At 47.7% G+C, this 17,993-nt stretch overlaps 2 protein-coding genes across 4 annotated transcripts in view; one reads left to right on the forward strand and one right to left on the reverse strand.

The window, feature by feature from the left end:
* The window catches only part of BIN3 (bridging integrator 3), a 53,975-nt gene extending 47,366 nt beyond the window's left edge, over positions 1-6,609 (forward strand). For both annotated transcript variants that reach the window (XR_004962004.1, XM_036281644.1), the window contains one exon: positions 6,420-6,609. Coding sequence is in view for 1 of the 2 variants with exons in the window: in XM_036281644.1 (XP_036137537.1) it covers positions 6,420-6,434 (15 nt within the window). In the remaining variant the exon portion in view is untranslated. The remainder of the gene's footprint in view (positions 1-6,419) is intronic.
* CCAR2 (cell cycle and apoptosis regulator 2) lies at positions 21-16,712 on the reverse strand. 2 transcript variants are annotated; one of them, XM_036281640.1, is made up of 21 exons: positions 16,602-16,711; positions 15,655-15,751; positions 14,972-15,063; positions 13,736-13,827; positions 13,430-13,544; positions 13,155-13,284; positions 12,878-12,974; positions 8,082-8,201; positions 5,443-5,665; positions 5,244-5,357; positions 4,751-4,914; positions 4,131-4,302; positions 3,815-4,045; positions 3,482-3,703; positions 2,739-2,883; positions 2,523-2,605; positions 1,974-2,120; positions 1,684-1,795; positions 1,399-1,587; positions 1,046-1,251; positions 21-817 (listed from the first exon to the last, which is right to left on the reverse strand). In XM_036281640.1, exons 2-21 carry the CDS (start codon positions 15,710-15,712, stop codon positions 773-775), a joined length of 2,757 nt encoding a protein of 918 aa, XP_036137533.1. In that variant the 5' UTR covers positions 15,713-15,751; positions 16,602-16,711; the 3' UTR covers positions 21-772. The 2 variants fall into 2 exon arrangements, with proteins under 2 accessions (XP_036137533.1, XP_036137534.1); XM_036281641.1 differs by having other exon boundaries at positions 90-817; positions 2,523-2,602; positions 16,602-16,712.
* Between the last annotated feature and the right edge of the window lie 1,281 nt (positions 16,713-17,993).

The following is a 17,993-nucleotide window of genomic DNA, read 5'->3' on the forward strand; positions in this document are numbered from 1 at the left end:
AACACTTGGTTTGTTTTTGGCTTTGGTTTATTTAAAAAACAAAAGCAAAAAAAAAAAAAAAATCTTTATATACAAAGTCAAACTGAAACCACGGATTATGGAAAGAGGTGAGACTTATGGGGAACAGGGAAAAAGACTGGGCCAGAGCCAATACCACATTCTGAACACAGGAAGCCAGGGAACTGAAGTGCTGGTTTCTTCTGGCAAGTCTGGGGCGGCTGGAACAGTGTTCACGGCAAACAGCCCGACAGCGAGAGCTCACTGGACTGACTCCGCTCCTCCAAAGGCCACAGGAAACCCTTCCCCCAAGACCTGCTCTCATAACCTAGCAGGATTTGTGCCATCCAGAGGAAGGGGCTCTTACCCCAGCCAGATTCCATGTCTCTTTCTTCACTTATTGACATCAGACCTTGTGACATAGTCAAAAAGCCTTTTCTTCCCCTGTCTTACTCTAAACTGGAAGAGGACAGGAGAAAGCACAAGACTAAAGGGCCCCAGGAGAAACCCCAAGGTAGAGGGTAAAATGATATTCGAGGGGTGCAGATGTTGGATTTAGTTGTAAGTGGAACTGGTTCCTCACTCGTCTGTCCCACACAGCACAGGCAGCCCCCACCCTGACCACCTGAGCTCCCTGCACAGGCTGAGCACAGGGGTCAGCCGCCCCCCCTATGGCTCCCAGGTCCTGCTCCAGCTTCTTTCTGGAACCAAAGGGCTCTAACTTCAGCAGGCTCCATCGCTGACCTCACAGGATGGCAGCTCCTGTGCCAAGCCCCTAGTTGCTAGGTGCTGGCTCCTCCTTCTCTACCCAGCTGTCAGCCTGTTTGAAACAGATGGCACCAGAATTAGGACCCAAGGAGAAAAGACTACTACCCACTTCCTCCTGGGGGACTTGAGTCTGCAAACTGCAGACTGATGAATTCCCTAAGAAACCAGTGGATGGGGGGGAGAAGGCAGGGTGGACCTGGGCACAGGCACAAGGGGCTACCATCCTGGCGTCATCCTGACAAAGCCTCCCGACCCAACCCCAGCTCTCCTACAAACTCACCTTTTCAACCATTCGCTGCATCTCCAGCTGCAGGGGGGTCAGGCGCCTCCGGAAGTCATGCAGCAGCCGCTGAAGCTGGTTCTTCTGCCGCTCAGCCATGCGGGCCGTGTCCTCGGCCTCAGCCAGCCGGGTGCGCAGCTCCTGCATGTCTGCTGCCAGTGTCTTGTTTGTCACTTCAGTGGCTGAGAAACGGTGATGGCTCTCCTCTGGTGGGGAACATACCAGAAAGACCAGTGCTGAGTTAAGGATTGGAGCACAGAGCAAAAGGCCTAAGGAATGGGGATTCCCCCTGGTCTCCATGTACATGTCTGCACAGCCCATCGTCACAGGTCCCTGTGGCCCAGGCCACTCACCCAACTTCAGTTCCAGTGTGTGAATCTTGTTCTCCAGGTAGAGCCGCCCACTGTCCTGCTGCTCTGCACGTTGCAACAGGTTTCCCACGTTGATCAGGCTGCCATTGTGGGACACCAGGCCTCTGTGTTCCAGAGGGGCAGCTCCTGGCTTTGCATTTTTCCCAGAAGGAGGTAGCAGGTCCAGGTTTCCTAGTGGGGCCATGAGAAAGAGGTAAGGGTTGGGTCTCAGGAGGAGAAGGCAGCTGGCCCTGCCCATCCGGAAGGCTGCACAGCGCCGGCACTCACCGAAGAGCACCTCCTCAGGAAGCCCACTGTCCATGCCCTCAGGGCGGCTGTACTGAAGGCTGCGGTACTGGCAAATGTTCTGGGTCACTACCCTGCTGACCAGCTGTTTGGCCTACAGAAAACACACCCAAGATCCCCTCTGATGAGAAGGTGCAAGCCCTTGCCCCAGGAGGTAGAATAACCAAGAACTAGAGCATCCCAAGCCCCCCACGGGAGTTAAGAGCATGCCTGTGCACATAACGTCAGGTGAGGCCACCTCACAAAGGATTAAGGGAGAAGAGAAAAGGCACCTGCTCTGCACTGAGCCGGAGCCCAAGGGTGAGCAGGATCCTCTCCAAGTCTCGACGGTGCAAGTAGCCACACCAGTTGGCATCAAAGAAGACAAATGCAAGAAGACAGTCCAATGGGAGCACAGCAGAGGGGTCCAGCTCCTTGGGCTGCAAGAGAAAACAAGGATGAACAGAATTACAAACAGTTCTCTCAACAGCTAAATCACCCAGGACAGCCCTTTTAAGACTGAGTGACTTGGCTGATAATCCCACCCATGTGCACCTTCCAGTTGAAGACCTGACCCTGGGCCCATAACCAAAGGCCTATTTGGGACATTTCTGGCCCCAGGGCTGTCACTCACAGAAGAACCTAGTGTGCCGCTAGACCAGACATCTCACTTAGATTCACCCTGAGAGAGATAATGATGTGTCTCCTGATCCTACAGAAGTGTTGATCCATGAGCCAAGAACCACATTTTGTCATGTCAATCAACAGCCACTGGAGGCTTTGGTGGAAGTATCCCTCTCCAAGGACTGACTGAGGCCAGACGGGTAGAACAGAAGTCTCACCATGTCCTGAAGGGATGAGAACTCCATCTCTGACTGGTTTGAGGCAACAGATCGGACCTCGGAATCCTCCAGCTTGGCTCCTGCTACAGAAAGCCTGAGATGAGCTTGGAGCAGGGACCGCACAGCCGGACTGGCTCCTGTCCTAACAGGAGAGCACTAGAGCCCGGTCCAGGAGCTGCCGGCCATGCTCACAGGCTTCCCTCCTGCTGCACTTACCAAACTCCTCCTCCCCATCGTCCCTCAGCAGCAGCAGCTCTGGGTCAAGGGCCATCTCACAGAGGTCCTCTGATGCCTCGCCCCGAGGCTTCTCTTCTTCCTCTCCCCCAGAAGATGACGGTTTGGGCAGAAGCCCATCTTCCTTCTAAGGAAAGCAGGCTGAGATGAGGAGGACTGTCCCCTGTAATTACTAACAATAACAACAGCTCACACTGAGCATCAGCCACATCCAGGCACTGTGAAGGGCTCTGTATATGCCATCTCATGTAATGTATTTCATTATATGGGGTTCAGAGCAGACCAGGGCAATTTCCAGACACCTGAGGCTATCCTCAGGAGTCCAGCTCAGGACGTAAGAAATGATGTTTACCTGAGACTGGTTAGGCGAGAAGCCCCACGTGCTTTAGAAGGGTTCAGTGTGCAGTGTTTTGGTTAACCACACCACCTGTGCGCCTCGGAGCAGCTCCTTCACTGAGACCCCTGTGCGGCCCACCAACCACTCTTCCCCTCTCTCCTCCCACCCACTTCCCGCCTGGGCACAGCACTCACTAGCAGTGTGGCCCCATGCGAGAGCTGAGACCCTACACCCGAGGACACGCCAGGGTCTCGAGCACATGCAGTACATGACAGGAGTTCTGGGTTCATAATGTGCTCAGAGCAGTGCCTGGCACCATGCAGCACTGGGTTCTGTTCAGCATTACCATGTGTAGCCCAGAACCCATGTGGGGGGCAGGGGTACTCACTGGCGGGGTGTCTGACTCGGCAGCTGTGCCCTCACTCTGTACTTCCTCCTTGGACTCCTTGGCCACCTCCTCCTTGACAACTTCTTCCTCCTTGGCCACCTCTTCCTTCTCAGGTTCAGGTGGAGCTACAACCTTTTCAGGAAGGCTCAGCAGCATTTTATAAATCCTATAGCCAAAATCCCTCTGCAGCATCTCCAAAAACAGCTCCGCTAACACCATCACCTGGTGAAAGAGGCAGCAAGAGCCCACGAGCATCAGGAAAAAGGGAGTGTTCCAAAGCCCACCACACCCCCATACACCCTACCCACAGCCGCCCCAGACTTCCACACCTACCTCAAAAGAGATCCTTTCTTTTGGCCTCCGGTCCTCCACAATCCCATGGAGGGAGAGGTTTACACAGCCAGGGCGTGCCACGACAGCAGGTTCTAGAGGGGGTGGAGGGGCCTCTGGGAGGTCAGTGTCCATGTCCTGCTGTGCGGTGACCTCCGGGCTCTCTGCATTCTGCTGAGAGGTGGCCACTGCTGGCTCCGGTGCATCAGCTGCCAGTTCAGTAGGTTCTGCTTCCTGTGTTAAAAGCCAAGAGCTGTGACTACCTGGGCTCAGGTCGGGGCACCAACTCTCCCCACCTGTTCATAAGGCTCCGCCTTACCACTGGCACCTCCTGGGCCGGGGGAGCTGCCTCTGCAGCTTTCTGCTGGCACAGGGCTTCCCACTCTTCCAAAGTAGGCATGATGGTCCAGACGTCCGGCAGGTACACCACCACGGTCTGGAGCCGCCTCGGGGGTCCTGGTTGCAGGTACTGAAACTCGGCAAAGCGCCACCTGCTCAAAGCAAAGGGAAAATGAAGTAGTGGCTCAAGACATCTGCAAGCAAGTACTTCAGTGTCCAATCAACATTTAATGAGCACATACTGCAAGCCAAGCTTTAAAAGTTCAAAAATAATAGACTGACTCTTTGAGAAATGGTTAGTCAATGGGGAGACACAAGTAAGCAGACATTTACTCTCCAAGGTGCTAAGGCAACAAGAAGCACTGAAGGTCACTGAAGGGGGGGGTCCTATCTGACGAGCCTAAGGTGGGGTGGTCAGCTGCCCTTCTACATACACATCCCATCATGCTCATGATCAAGGTGACCATTTGTGAGAGCTGCAGGGAGCAATGAGCTGGGGCCAGGGAACAGGAGAGCTAACAGATCAAAGAGGTGCAGAAGCTTGGCCTGAGCAGTCGCCAATTCAACTCGCCAATACCTGGCCCATGGGCAGCCACTCACCACTTTGTGCAGGCGCTCAAGTCAATGCCGGTTTGGGCCTGCGCACAGCGGATGGCAGTGCGGACTAGCACCTGCGGGTCGCCCTTGGGATCGAGGCCATCCAGGGAAGGAGACCACTCACCCCCAACCAGCACTGCCTCTTCTTCTTTCCGACCCAACAAAAACTGCAAAATGAGATCAGGGATAAGAAATGAAAGACCAATTACCTGGAAGGCAGCCTGCCACCACTGGGGAACGCGGGCAGCAGGATGTGGTGAAGATTCCACATGGCAGTGGGGGTGGCTTCTCCACCCATAAACATGCCCCAGCCACGTAACTTTCTGACAAGTAAGAACAGCTCTGAGCAATGCTATGTTCCTGGTAAAATGAGAGGTATTTCAGCTCTGAAACTCCTCGTTTCTATGAGTTCATGAATAGGAGCTGAGCTGCTGATAATATGACAGGGACTGGACATTAACAATGAGTGCATCTTACCTACAGGATGCCAACTCACCTTGATCTGCTTCAAAGGGTGTTCCGGTGTCTCCCTTGGCTCAGCCATGTCGTCCACAAAGAGCATGCAACAACGATACAGTTCCTCCAACCCGGGGGAAGAGAGCAGCAGTACCTGCGCAGCGGTGGTGGGAAGGACATACTCAAGAGCTTTGTCAGCCTCCAACAATGGAGATAGCAGCAGGACCCTAGCCACTTACCTTGGAACTGTAAGTAGGGTCACTGTCTGCAGAGATGGGCTCAGCACCAGTGTCTGGAGCTGGCTCCTTCTCAGAAGATACCTGGATACGGCTTGGATGATGGAGGGAAAAGGGCTGGCTCAGAGGGAAGGCTGACAGCCAGCTCAGATGCACAGCCAGAAAATCTGAGGGAACCAGGAGGCTGCGGTAACGGCGCTGGAGTTCTAGGAAATCACAGTTGGGGCTGTAGGAAGAAAGCAAAGGGATCCAGAATGAGCCAAGATTAAATTATTTTTTAAATGGAACCATAAAAGACTTTAAAAGTAAAAGGACAAATTATTGTATAGAATCTGGGAAAGAACTTTATAAGTAAGACGTATCTGGAAAAGAAAAGATGGATCAGATTTGACCACCAAAATGTTACAACCTCTAAAGGCAAAAAAATAAAAGTAGAAAATAAAAAACAAGAATACATAACACAGAAAAGGGGCATTGCCTTAATATAAAAGGAATCCAAAAATCACTATCCAAAAGTTCACAAGTCTAAGAGAGTACTGGGCAGTGACAACAAGCACTCAACAGAAAAATAAATGAGACTTAAAGGCCCATATAAATATGCTCAATCTCACAATTAAATAAATGCAAATCAAAATATCACTTTCACCCATCAGACTGATAAAAGATGAAAAAGTTTGATAATGCAGCGTTGGCAGAGGCCTGGGAAACAAGTACTTCATGCCCCAATGGTGAGAACGTAAACTGATACGACCTCTTTAAAAGAACGGGCAATACCCATCAAAGTTTAAAGTCAGACCCATTGGGCCAGCTAGTCCATTTCTAGGAACTGATCTCAATAAAATGCTTGCACCTGTCCACATCGATGTATACAGAAGGATGTTTATTACAACAATAGTTAGGATAAGTAAAGACTGAAAGTGGAGAGAGAGCTGATTAAATAAATGATAGTCCTAATCACTTCTCTTGTTTTCCCTGGTCAGTCACCTGAGCAGTGAGCAAGAACTGAGAGCAAAAGAGGTGTCTGAGCCCTGGCAGAGAGCTCCCAAGTTCTGCTTCTAAGCCCCACCATTGGGTGAAGAGTCTTTGCTGCCGTTGTGGCTGCTCCAACCTATCCTGCAATATGCTAGGATTTATGATGGGGGTGAGCATGTGTAATAAAATTTTTTCAAAAGACAGTCCTTAGCCCTGGCCTGTTTGGCTCAGCAGTTAGAGCGTCAGCCCACGTTCCCACTAAGGGAACGTACTTCGGTTGCAGTTTGTCCCCAGCCCTGGTTGGGGTTGTGTGGGTGGCAACAAGTCGATGTGTCTCTCGCATCGATGTGTCTCTCTCTCTGTCTCTCTCCCTCCCGCTCTATCTGCAGATAAATGCAAAAATGCCCTCAGGTGAGGATAAAAAAAAAAATGAGCTCAGGCTAATAAATGTTAATATGGAATAAATTCTAAGATATATTAAGTGAAAAAGCAAAGTACCAAACATTATGTATAATAGGCTTCCAAGTGAAAATTGTGTTAAAAAAAAAAAAAAAACAGTTCTCTGTGTGTGGCTAATTGTTAGCAGTCAGCGCCTTGTGAGGAGATGGGAGTCAGGTGGATGAGCAGGAAGAACAAGAGGCCATGTCTGGGCCAGGGGAGAGGAACCATTGACAGCGGGAAGAGCAGGGACAGCCCTCCTTCTCTCCCCAGGAGGCTGCCCCCTCACCTTAGCTGCAGTTTCAGTAGACTCTGCTTTGGGAGTCTATTTAATACAGCAGCTGAAGCTTTGCTTCTCCACCGCTAGATGGAATCTGGAATTGCTGATCTACCTCTTAGTCAATCAATTTCTGTGTGTGAGAAGTAAGCTTGCAGGCCAGTATCCTTGTACATGCTGTAGCACTTAAAAAATAACACAGAAAACCAATTCCAGCGTTGCTATGAGCTGCAGTTACTACCTGAATTATAACTGCTATTGGGTACCTGGACTTTGATTGGCAGCCCTCAGTTGTAGCCTGGCCTAATCATTTCTGGTGATCAAATCATAAAGTTCTATCACGGCACCTATGTCAGTGGTGCTCTGTTGGTCAAAATCTGAGATTTTGAAATAAAATATTTGTCACATTAAAAACCAAAAACAGCCCTGGCTGGTTTGGCTCCACGGTTAGAGCATCGGCCCATGGATAGAAGGGTCTCGGGTTCGATTCCCAGTCAAAAGGCACGTACCTGGGTTGCAGGTTTAATCCCCAGCCCTGGTTGGGGGGTCATGCAGGAGTCAACAAATAAATGTGTCTCTCTCACATCGATGTCCCCCACCCCTCCACCACCGCCCTTCCACTCTATCTAAAAACCAATGGAAAAATATCCTTGGTTGAGGATTAACAAACACAAACAGTCCTGGCTGGTTTGGCTCCACAGTTAGAGTATCAGCCCTCAGACCAGAGTTGCAGGTTCGATTCCAGTCAAGGGCACATACCTCGGCTGTGGTTCAATCCCCAGCCCTGGTTGGGGTTGGGTGAGAATTAAAAACAACAAACAAATGTCGTAAGAACACATACAAACCCTCACATAGACTGTATTTTCATTTACACAAGAAAACAAGAAACTTAGCAACTACAAGCTGTAACCACCCCCATCCCCACCCCCACCCCAGCCCTAGCCTTGCCACTCACCTGTCCACAGTATAGGGAGTGAGATGGACTCGGTAAGGAGGCAAGTCATGCCTTGGCTTTTTAGCACCCCAAGGCTCTCCACCAGCCCGCTGTTTGCGTTTCTTGGAGTCATAGTCATCGCTGGAGGTTGAGCCATCACCAGAAGGAAGAAACCAACACTGTTACTTACAGATTCAACATAATGGCCTATAAAGAACTAGAAATGATCTGACTCCCCAATATTAAAAAAATGGATAAAGAAGCCATGCTAATAGCCATATAACACTGTTATAAAGATATTGAAACGAATATTTGAATGCTTTCAATAACAAACTATTCATGTTAAGCCTAAATAGTATGTAACACTATATTCAGTAGTGCCTCAATTTGCAAAAAAAAAAAGCTTTAAAAAACTGAAAAGAAATACAATACTAATGGTAGTTACCTCAGACTAAAACTTATGAATAATTCTTAAATATTTTCTTAACTTTATAAATTATAGTTAACGTAATTTTTTTAATAAGCAGAAAAGAATGTAACTGTTTTTGAACAAGAAGCACACATATGGCACCATGCTGAGGGTTCCATGAAGTAAGTTTTATTGATGAACCCTTAGCAGCACACATTAAAGTCATGAAATACTCAAACCCTCTGACCCAATAATTCCACTCTGGAAAATTTATCCCAAGGAAGTTAGTTCAAAAGAAGAAAAAAGGTTATATATAGAAAAAAAAAAAAAAACAAGCTGAGTGAGAATAAAACCACATTCACATCCAGCAATGTCTGAATTTTTATTGTAAATAAGTAAAATAATCATGCAGCCATTAAAACAGTCATGAGTATCACATGGGAAAACGTTTAATAAGAATGTATAAAAATAACCTGAACTCTTAAGATTAAAATTAGAACAAGTATGACTATACATACAGATAGACTAGAAAAAAACATGGGAAAAAAGTGACAATAAGTAATTTTTCTCTTCAAATTTATTTTCTAAAGGTCTTTAAGAATGGTTAACTTTAAAGGGAAGGAGGGAATGTACATTTTTATAGTTTTCTAACTTTATATAATATGCACTACTCTATACATTCTTGTAATAAATCACTTATCATTGTATCACTGTTATGGGTGCAATAAATAAAAAACAAGAGAAAAAAAACCTTTAGACCATTATAAAATGCCAGATTGATAAGGGGAAAACCCCCACATGTTGGAGGGTGGGGGGTGAAGGGGGTCTAATATATGGTGATGGAAGATTTGACTTTGGGTGGTGGGCCCACATGCATACACAGATCTTGTATCATAGAAATCTACACCTGAAACCCATATGATCCTATTAACCAATGTCACTTCAATAAATTTAGTTAAAAAAAAAAAAAAGAAAGGAAACCCATGTCTCTTGAGAGAAAAATCAATGGTCACTTCTTCATGCTGAGGTACTGAGTGGATTATATTTCCCAGAAGGTCTCTATTTCCTTTTAGACTTGCCTGGGTTCCTTCTCTAGTCATTACACCACAGGAACTAAGTTGGTTATATTTAACACAAAGTTTTTCTTCTTCTCTCTTTTATCTGCCTGGGTAATTTCCCTGTTCACTTGCATCTCTATCCAGAACTGCCCTCTAATCCTGCTTTAATGGATGTCAGTGCTTCCGCGGTTCTTCTGTTAGCACCGCTCCCAAGTCACAGGACAACTCTCTCTGCTCGCCAATGAGTAGAGTGAATGCATCCATAAATGCTGTCAAATTCTAATTAAACTGGATGTTCCACTGAATCCTGTGAATCGATGACCAGTTTCCTCTTATTGTGACTTGTCAGTGGAAGGCATCTCAGTGACCTCAGCAGGAGACAATGATCCCTGCATCCCAGAGCCTAAATTTCTAAATAAAACGTGGCTTCGAGACAAAATGCTAATGTGGCTAACTCCTTTAATAACTGCTGCTCTCCCCAAAATGACCTAATTCTTACCACCCCTTTCCTACTCGGCAAATTCTGTTGACTGATGGTACCACCTCTCCTTTCTCTAGAAGCCATGACAATGAAGCTTTATAGCCAAAGTAATATAACATAGGCCTCGCACAGGGCTTGACATATCCAGGCCAATCAAATGCAACTGTATAGATTGAACTTGATCCCAAAGCAGAAAGTTCATAGCAGCCATTGATTTCCATACAGACTACATCATCCCTGAGCGCACTTCCTGTGATTTTTGAAATGAAGCCTTTAATAAAGTCACAGAATTGCCCTGGCCAGTTTGGCTCAAGGGTTAGAGCATCGGCCCTCGAACCAAACAGTCGCAGGTTCGATTCCAATCAAGGGCATGTATCTCGGTTGCAGTTTGGTCCCCAGCCTTGGTCGGGGTTGTGCAGGAGGTCAATGTGTCTCTCTCACATCGATGTTTTTCTTTTCTTTTCTTTTCTTTTCTTTTCTTTCTCTTTCTTTCTTTCTTTCTTTCCTTTCTCTCTCTCTTTCTCTCTCTCTCTCTTTCTCTCTTTCTCTCTCTCTCTCTCTCTCTCTCTTTCTCTCTCTCTTTCTCTCTCTCTTTCTCTCTCTCTCTTTCTCTCTCTCTCTCTCTCTCTCTCTCTCTTTCTCTCTCTCTCTCTCTCTCTCTCTCTCTCTCTCTCTCTCTCTCTCTCCCTCCTTTCCTTCCACCCTCCCAGTTACCTGAAGATAAATGGAAAAATATCCTCGGGTGAGGATTTAAATAAATAAATTTATTTATTTATATCTGAGAGGTAGAAAGTCCTTGGAAATTGAAGGCCAGGAATATGCACCAGACAAGAGATGTGGGTGTATGCAAAATATACACCAGTGATTTGAGAATGGGATAGTGTATTTCAAAGTGGTGAAGATACTGTGGGAAACAATCCTGGACAATCAAAGCATCCTAGTTAGATTCACAAAAAGAGCAAACACCAGCTTCAGCACAGAGACTAGCTACTTCATTCTGCCTAAACTTTCTGAGCTACAACATGAACCTTTAAGTGTTCACCTTGGACTGCATTCTCAGCCCTGACCACGTAATAATCTTCTAGGATCAGGGGCTTCCTTTTCAGTATAGTTCTCATTTCAAAAGAGAATGAGAACATAAGAGCATGTTCTGGAGTGATGGAAATGTTCTACATCTTAATAGGAGTGAGGGTTACATGAGATTTTCCACTTGTCAAAACTGTCCAGTTAAGATTTTTGCATTTTAGTCCTGCCAGTCTGGTTCAGTGGTTGAGCGTCAACCCATGCACCAAGAGGCTACCTATTCCAGTCAGGGCACATGCCCAGGTTGTGGGCCAAATCCCCAGTGGGGGGCATATGGGAGGCAGCCATCAATGTTCTCTCTCATCGATGTTTCTATCTCCCTCTCACTTCCTCTCTAAAATCAATAAAGGAAAAAAAACGTGCATTTTAACCTATATAAATTTTACCTTTAAAAAATCAAGTATGAGACAGGAATAAGATACAGATTTTTTTTAAGGGGGGGGGGGCAGATACTTGAAGACTTGAAGCTGGGTAATGGATATATGAGAGTTCATCATCTTTTTCTGTTTACTATGCTTATACTTGAAATTTTCCACAATAGAAAGTTAAAATAAGACCAACAGATAGAATTAGAGCAAGTCTTAAGCAAGCTAGTCTAGAGCTTAACTTCTAGGGATATAAGCAAAACCCTTTGGGAGAAAGTAAGGTGGCATAAAAAACATGTGAGCCAGCCCTGGCCGGTTTGGCTCAGTGGTTAGAGCATCAGCCTGCGGTACCGAGAGACCCGGGTTCGGTTCCTGCTAAGGGCACGTACCTCTGTTGCAGTTTGTCCCCGGCCCTGGTTGGTCGTGCGGGTGGCAGCCACCCGATGTGTCCCTTTCACATCGATGTTTCTCTCTCTCTCTCCCCCTCCTACTCTATCTGAACAAAAAATGTCCTCGGGTGAGGATTAAAAAAAAAACAAAACATGTGAGCCAGAGAAAACAGGTAGCATGTTCCTGGCAGTCCCAGACACTCACAGATGATACAGGATGGCCTAGGATTTGGCCCCAGAGGCCCAAATCCACCATGCCTGTTCCACACAGGCCAAGAAACTATCTGCTTGTCCAAGGCACAGGCCTAGACTTCTAGGCAGAGTGCAACACACAAATTCTAACCCCACAATGATATATACAATGTATATAAAGAAATATGTTTTATACTAAGAATTAAAACCTATGCTACAAAGTTACTTTTTTGGGACAGTTACTATTTTCATGAAGGTTTTTTTGTGTGTGTGTGGTACATGCCCCTAGCAGGAACCAAACCCAGGACTCTCTGGTCCGCAGGCCAACGCTCAACCACTGAGCCAAACTGGCCAGGGCTTGTTTTTTTTTAAAGAGACAAATACGAGGGCTGGGAGAGAAAATATTGACTTGTGTTCCCCTTATTTATACATTCACTGGTTCTTTCTTGTATGTGCTCTGACCGGAGAGCACACCTGCACCCTTGGCATTAACAGGACAACCCTCTGACCCACTGAGTTACACAGCCAGGGCCTCTTGATAGTTTTGATTCTTAGTATCTCAATCTTAGAGACTAGAAATAAAAAGGAAAATGATACATTAAGAAAAAACATGATTATTCTGAAAGATGAGCTATATCAAATCCCTGCTTGCTGAACCAGTTTATAAACTTCCAATATTTGTATATACCTCACAACGTGTCTGCCTATTTCAGGGTAAAGGAACTAGGATCTAGCCGCAGGAAGAGAATGTTATTGTCAACAGGTGGCAAAGAAAGGGACAGTGCTCCTAGAGGCAAATAAAGAAAATAAAACATTTTTTCTGATTGAACATCCTCTTACCTTCGGCTCTGATCCAGTCGGCTATGGGGACCCCGAGCAGGAAATCTGTTCAGGTGGCTCAGATGAAGTGTGTGGGATGTTTGGAAGAGACTCAGAGCTGCAGAGAGGAAATAGCTGGTGACTCCAAAACTCTAAACATCTAACTCCCCTACTCCTTCCTTTCAGTGCACAGAAGCACCTACTTCTATTCACAGAGCAGCAACCTGACAGTTACAAGCCCACTGATCCAGAGTACCCCATAAAGCCACACCCCAACATCCATGCCACTGGTACTCACGCTTCTGAGGAAAGAGGGGGGGAATCCGGTGAGGCTGGAAGATCAGCTGGGGCTGAGCTCCCAGAATCCCTTGCTTCTGGCCCAGGGCTGCCACGTGTAGAAGGGGAGGTGCTGGGGACTTCAGTAAAGGCTGAAGGATAATAACAGGGAAGTTCAGGGTACTCCATGGATGATGTGCCCATCCTCTCAACAAAAGTAAGGTTTTTGCTCAGCTTTCATGACACAGGGACTTCCCTCCCTCCCCTTTCCAATGCACATAACAAGGAGATAAATACCTGATTGGAGAGCGTTTGCACCTTGACAGCATTCCAAGGCACTGCCTGACCTGGGTTGTATGCAGCCTTCACCAGCACCTTCTCACCCAGCTGGGGCAGCCGGCCCTTCACCACGCTGCCAGCACACAAGCCTAGTCAGAAGACCCTGGCCAAGCCACCCTGACTGCCCTAATAAGCCCTTCCCAACAAGATTTCTCACACCTTGCATAAAAACAGGAAAGCAATGTCTTTAGAGGAGCCCCACAAGCATGGTGACAGAACTGAATCCAACAAGCATTTCCAAAAGGAGACAAGGCTCAAACCTACCTTAACTGAAAAAAGACCTCTTCATCCACCACCCCAAAATAGTCATGCAAGCTGGTAACAATGCCAGTGAAGACCCGCTGCTTCTCCCCACCCTATAAGAGAAGAGTGCAGTTTAAAATAGGGAGCATTTGTCCACATTTTGCCATTAGCATCTCCTCTCTATCCACCTGCCGTCAGCGCAATCAGAGTATGGCATCAAGATTCACATGGAAGCCCTGACCAATTTAGATCAGTGGTTGGAGCGTCAGCCTGAGTATCATAAAGGGTCTCAGGTTTGATTCCTGGTCAAGGGCATGTACCTGGGTTGCAGGTTCAGTCCCCAGTCCCGGTCAGGGTGGTAAGGGAGGCAACCAATCGATGTGTCTCTCTCACATCGATGTTTCTCTATCTCTCTCTCTCCCTCCTTTCCACTCTATCTAAAGTCAATGGGAAAATATCCTCAGGTGATTAACAAAGAGAGAGAGAGAGAGAGAGAGAGAGAGATATTCACATGGAAGCCCTGGCTGGTGTCCATCCCCTGTTCAATCCCTGGTTGGGTGCACGCAGGAGGCAACTCATCGATGTTTCTCTCTTACAGCGATATTTCTCTGTTTCTCTCTCTCTCTAAAAAACAAACAAAAAAAAACAATTAAAAAAAAAGATTCACATGGAAGGAAGCATACATGTTTAGTTGACATAATCCATCTTTTTGCAGGGGGGGGGGTGGCAGTATGCTGATTCTTGCATCACAAGCTTCTTCTAGGATTCCCAGGGGGTTTTTTGTTTGGTTTGGTTTTTAAATCCTCACCTGAGGATATTTTTCCATTGACTTTTAGATAGAGTGGAAAGATGGGAGAGATAGAGAGAAACATCAATGTGAGAGAGAGACACATCGATTGGTTGCCTCCCACATGACCTCGACCGGGGGCCAGGGAAGGAACTTAACAACCAAGGCACATGCCTTGACCGAGAATCAAACCTAAGACCCTTTGGTCTGAGGGCCAATGCTCTAACCACTGAGCACCCAGCCAGGGCTGAATTCCCAGTTCTTTTATTCTAAGAAGCACCCTAAAGATTTCCCTAGAGCCAAAACTTAGGACTCCCCAGTCAGAAATGTCTAGTCATCTACATACTGGCCCAGGACAGGAGTGTCAGGAAGAATGAACACTGTGATGTAAAAATGAAAACTTAAGGCATCCTTGCATGTTGGGGTGGTCTCAAGGGCTGAAACTCACTAGGAAAGGATGCCCAACCTACCTGAAGGTGCCTGGCATTTTGGGACAGGTCTGTGGCCACAGGAGGAGTGAGCAAACCAGGAGGAGGACCCAGAAGAGATGTTGAAGCTGTGCCTACGGGGACAGAGAAGCAATCTCCAGGAACTGCACCTACCATCTTAAGCACTACAGTCAACTAGTGCAGCTATTTTCAACCTTTCTCACCTCACGACACACATAAACTGATTACTAAAATTCTGCAGCACACCAAAAAATATATATATTGCTGATCTGACCCAAAAAAAAGTATAATTTTGATTCATTCACACCAGTTGGCTATTGTCTTTTTTTTTTTAATTTGACAAACAATAATATGTTAGCTGTTGTCAGTTTTTAATTTGGCAATCTAAGGGAAAAGAGGTCACCACCCCTGACTACATAGGTATTGCACGTTTTAAAAATTCCTGCAGCACACCAGTGTGCCAGCCACAGCGCCCGGCTGAAATCACTTAACTACAGGATATGGCAAACCCAAAAGGCAAAGTGGCTCCAAACAACAACTCCACGTGGTTTCACTGGCAACCACTGTGGTCAGCTCCTATTTTCCTAAGCAACATCGGCAGCAAACTGCACTCCACCAGAGAAAACCCAAAAGCCATACTTTTAAAGACTAACTCAAAGCACATACTTTCCAGTATGAGCCCAGGTAGGGATAAAGGTGATCACCTGAGAAGTTGCGTCCCCCTGGAAGTGGGTTGATGCGCTGGCGCTTAAACTGTGACATTAGGATTGCCGTCTTCTTTCAGAGTCTTGGGGAAAAAACCTTCAATCAGAAAAGAAATAAGTTAACATCTCATTGGGGAATTTTCCATCAACCCCAAAACAGGAACTAAGTATCTTGAGGAGAGTAGAGAGAATGAATGGAGACAATGGATGAGAAGAGAATACCAAGAGTAGCAGAAAATGAAGAAATTATTGCTCCAGTTTGTCCTCACAAATAACCTAGGTGGATGATACTGCCAAGCTATTTTAAAGAAAAGCCAACTGAAGCTCAGAGATTGAGACTTGCCCGAGACCATACAAGCAGTGACAAAACTGGGACTCACACCCAGGTATCCCGACAATTTAGCGCTCCTCTCACTATGCCACGCCACCCTGGATGGCTGGGGGGGTAGGGGAACTGAAAAAAAACCCGGAGACATTCATTCATTCAAATACATCTGCCAAAATGTTCCACGCAAGGCCCAGAAAAAATGGAGGCTGCTGCGGGAGAGCAGATCGTGTGGGTCTCTCCCCGGAAGCCCGGCCCGTTGTCCCCCGGCCCGGCTGGATGGCAGGTAGCTGTATGGCCCGGGCAACCGCGAATCCCGCTGCGCGCCCGCCCTCTCGCTCCCGCGCTCTCCGGCCCTTCGCTCCTGCCTCAGGGGCCCTGGTGCCGGATCGCCCCGGCCGGGCCAGGCCGGGCCGCAGCCAAGCCACCGTGGGAGGGCCGAGGAGCGCGGTTTCTCCCCCCGCCCCCAGGGCTGAGGCCGTTGCCAGGGAGACGGGACTTGCAGTCCGAGGGGGGCTCGGCCCCTTCCGCGCCCAGTGCATCTTAGCTGCCCGGCCCTCGCAACCCCCCGGCTGGGGAAGGAGCAAAGGGGCAGAAGGGCGGCGGGGGCCAGCCGACACACCTGCGGGCCAGGGCCGCGACAGCGGGGGGACAAAGACACCCGGAACCACCACAGCCGCTGCTGCCGCCGCCACCGGAAGCGCCTCTCCGGAAGCGCGACCACTGGTCGGAAGCTGCCACTCTCCCGGATATAGTCCCTCCCTCCGCTCCACCGACCTCTCCGTTCCCCCACGCCGGCCTGCCGTCCCGCTCCAGGACGGGAGCGGAAGTACGCCTTCCCCGATCGGATGCGCGTTAAGAAGCCGCGCCTGAGAGGTGTCCTCGCTTAAGTGTCCCATTAGAAAAATGAGCTTCAGAGAATTGGTCCTTTGTCCAAAGAGAGCTGGAGTTGGACCCCAAACCTAAGGAGGCACCCCAACTTGCCTCATTCTGGCAGATCCCAAGATTGCAGCCACAAGAGAACCAAACCCTCCTGACTCGATGCTTGGTCAGTTGCCATTTCTAAAAGGCATTCCCATGTCTGACTCAAACCAGTGACCCCATCCCCAGTCCTGCCCTTCCACTGAGGGCAATACATACACACCTCCCATCTAGCTACTGGTATCTGCAGACTAAGCTTTTCCCCTTTCTCAATCAACAAAGAGCTAGGTATCTGACAGGTTATAGTAAGATAAACCACCACAGTATTAGGTAGACATTTACAAAGAGTTCTCTACTTTTTTTTTTTTTATCCTCACCTGAGGACATTTTTCCATTTTTGTTCAGATAGAGTGGGAGGGAGAGAGACAGAGAGAGAAACATCGACGTGAAAGGGACACATCGAGTGGTTGCCACCCATACGACCCAACCAGGGCCGGGGACAAACCACAACCGAGGTATGCACCCTTAGCGGGAACCGAACCCTGGTCTCTCTGGACCACAGCCTGACGCTCTAATCACTGAACAAAACCGGCCAGGGCTACAAAGAGTTTTCATGAGCTTTGCCCTTAATCCTCACAACAATGCTGGGTGTAAGCAAGTCAGGAATTCGTGCCATAATTCTCAGATATGAAATCTAACAGATCTCAATGAAATGATTTACTCAAAGTATTGCTGCTAATCATTGGCCATTTTAGTCCCCATTACCAATTCCAGTCCCACCTATCTCCCGTCCTTCTCTTCATCCCTCCAGTCTACCTGACCTCCAACACCCATACCCTCCCCTTCCCTATTCATGTAACATTCACAAAGCTCTTTGGGACAGTTTAATCTCATTTTATCCTCAAAACAAGCCTGTGAGGTAGGTAGGTCAGGTATCATTATACCATTTGGGAGACTATGTAGGAAGCTATGGCTCAGTCAAGTTAAGGGATTGTGTCAAATATAAAAGCTAGTATGGGCCTCTGGTTTCAGCTCTGATGCGTAAAGGCTAGCAGGGAGGAAAGCAGCTAAGAAGACACTTGAAGGTTACTCT

Source organism: Molossus molossus, unplaced genomic scaffold (genome assembly GCF_014108415.1).
Source record: "Molossus molossus isolate mMolMol1 unplaced genomic scaffold, mMolMol1.p scaffold_m16_p_4, whole genome shotgun sequence".
In the NCBI taxonomy this organism is placed as follows: Eukaryota; Metazoa; Chordata; class Mammalia; order Chiroptera; family Molossidae; genus Molossus; species Molossus molossus.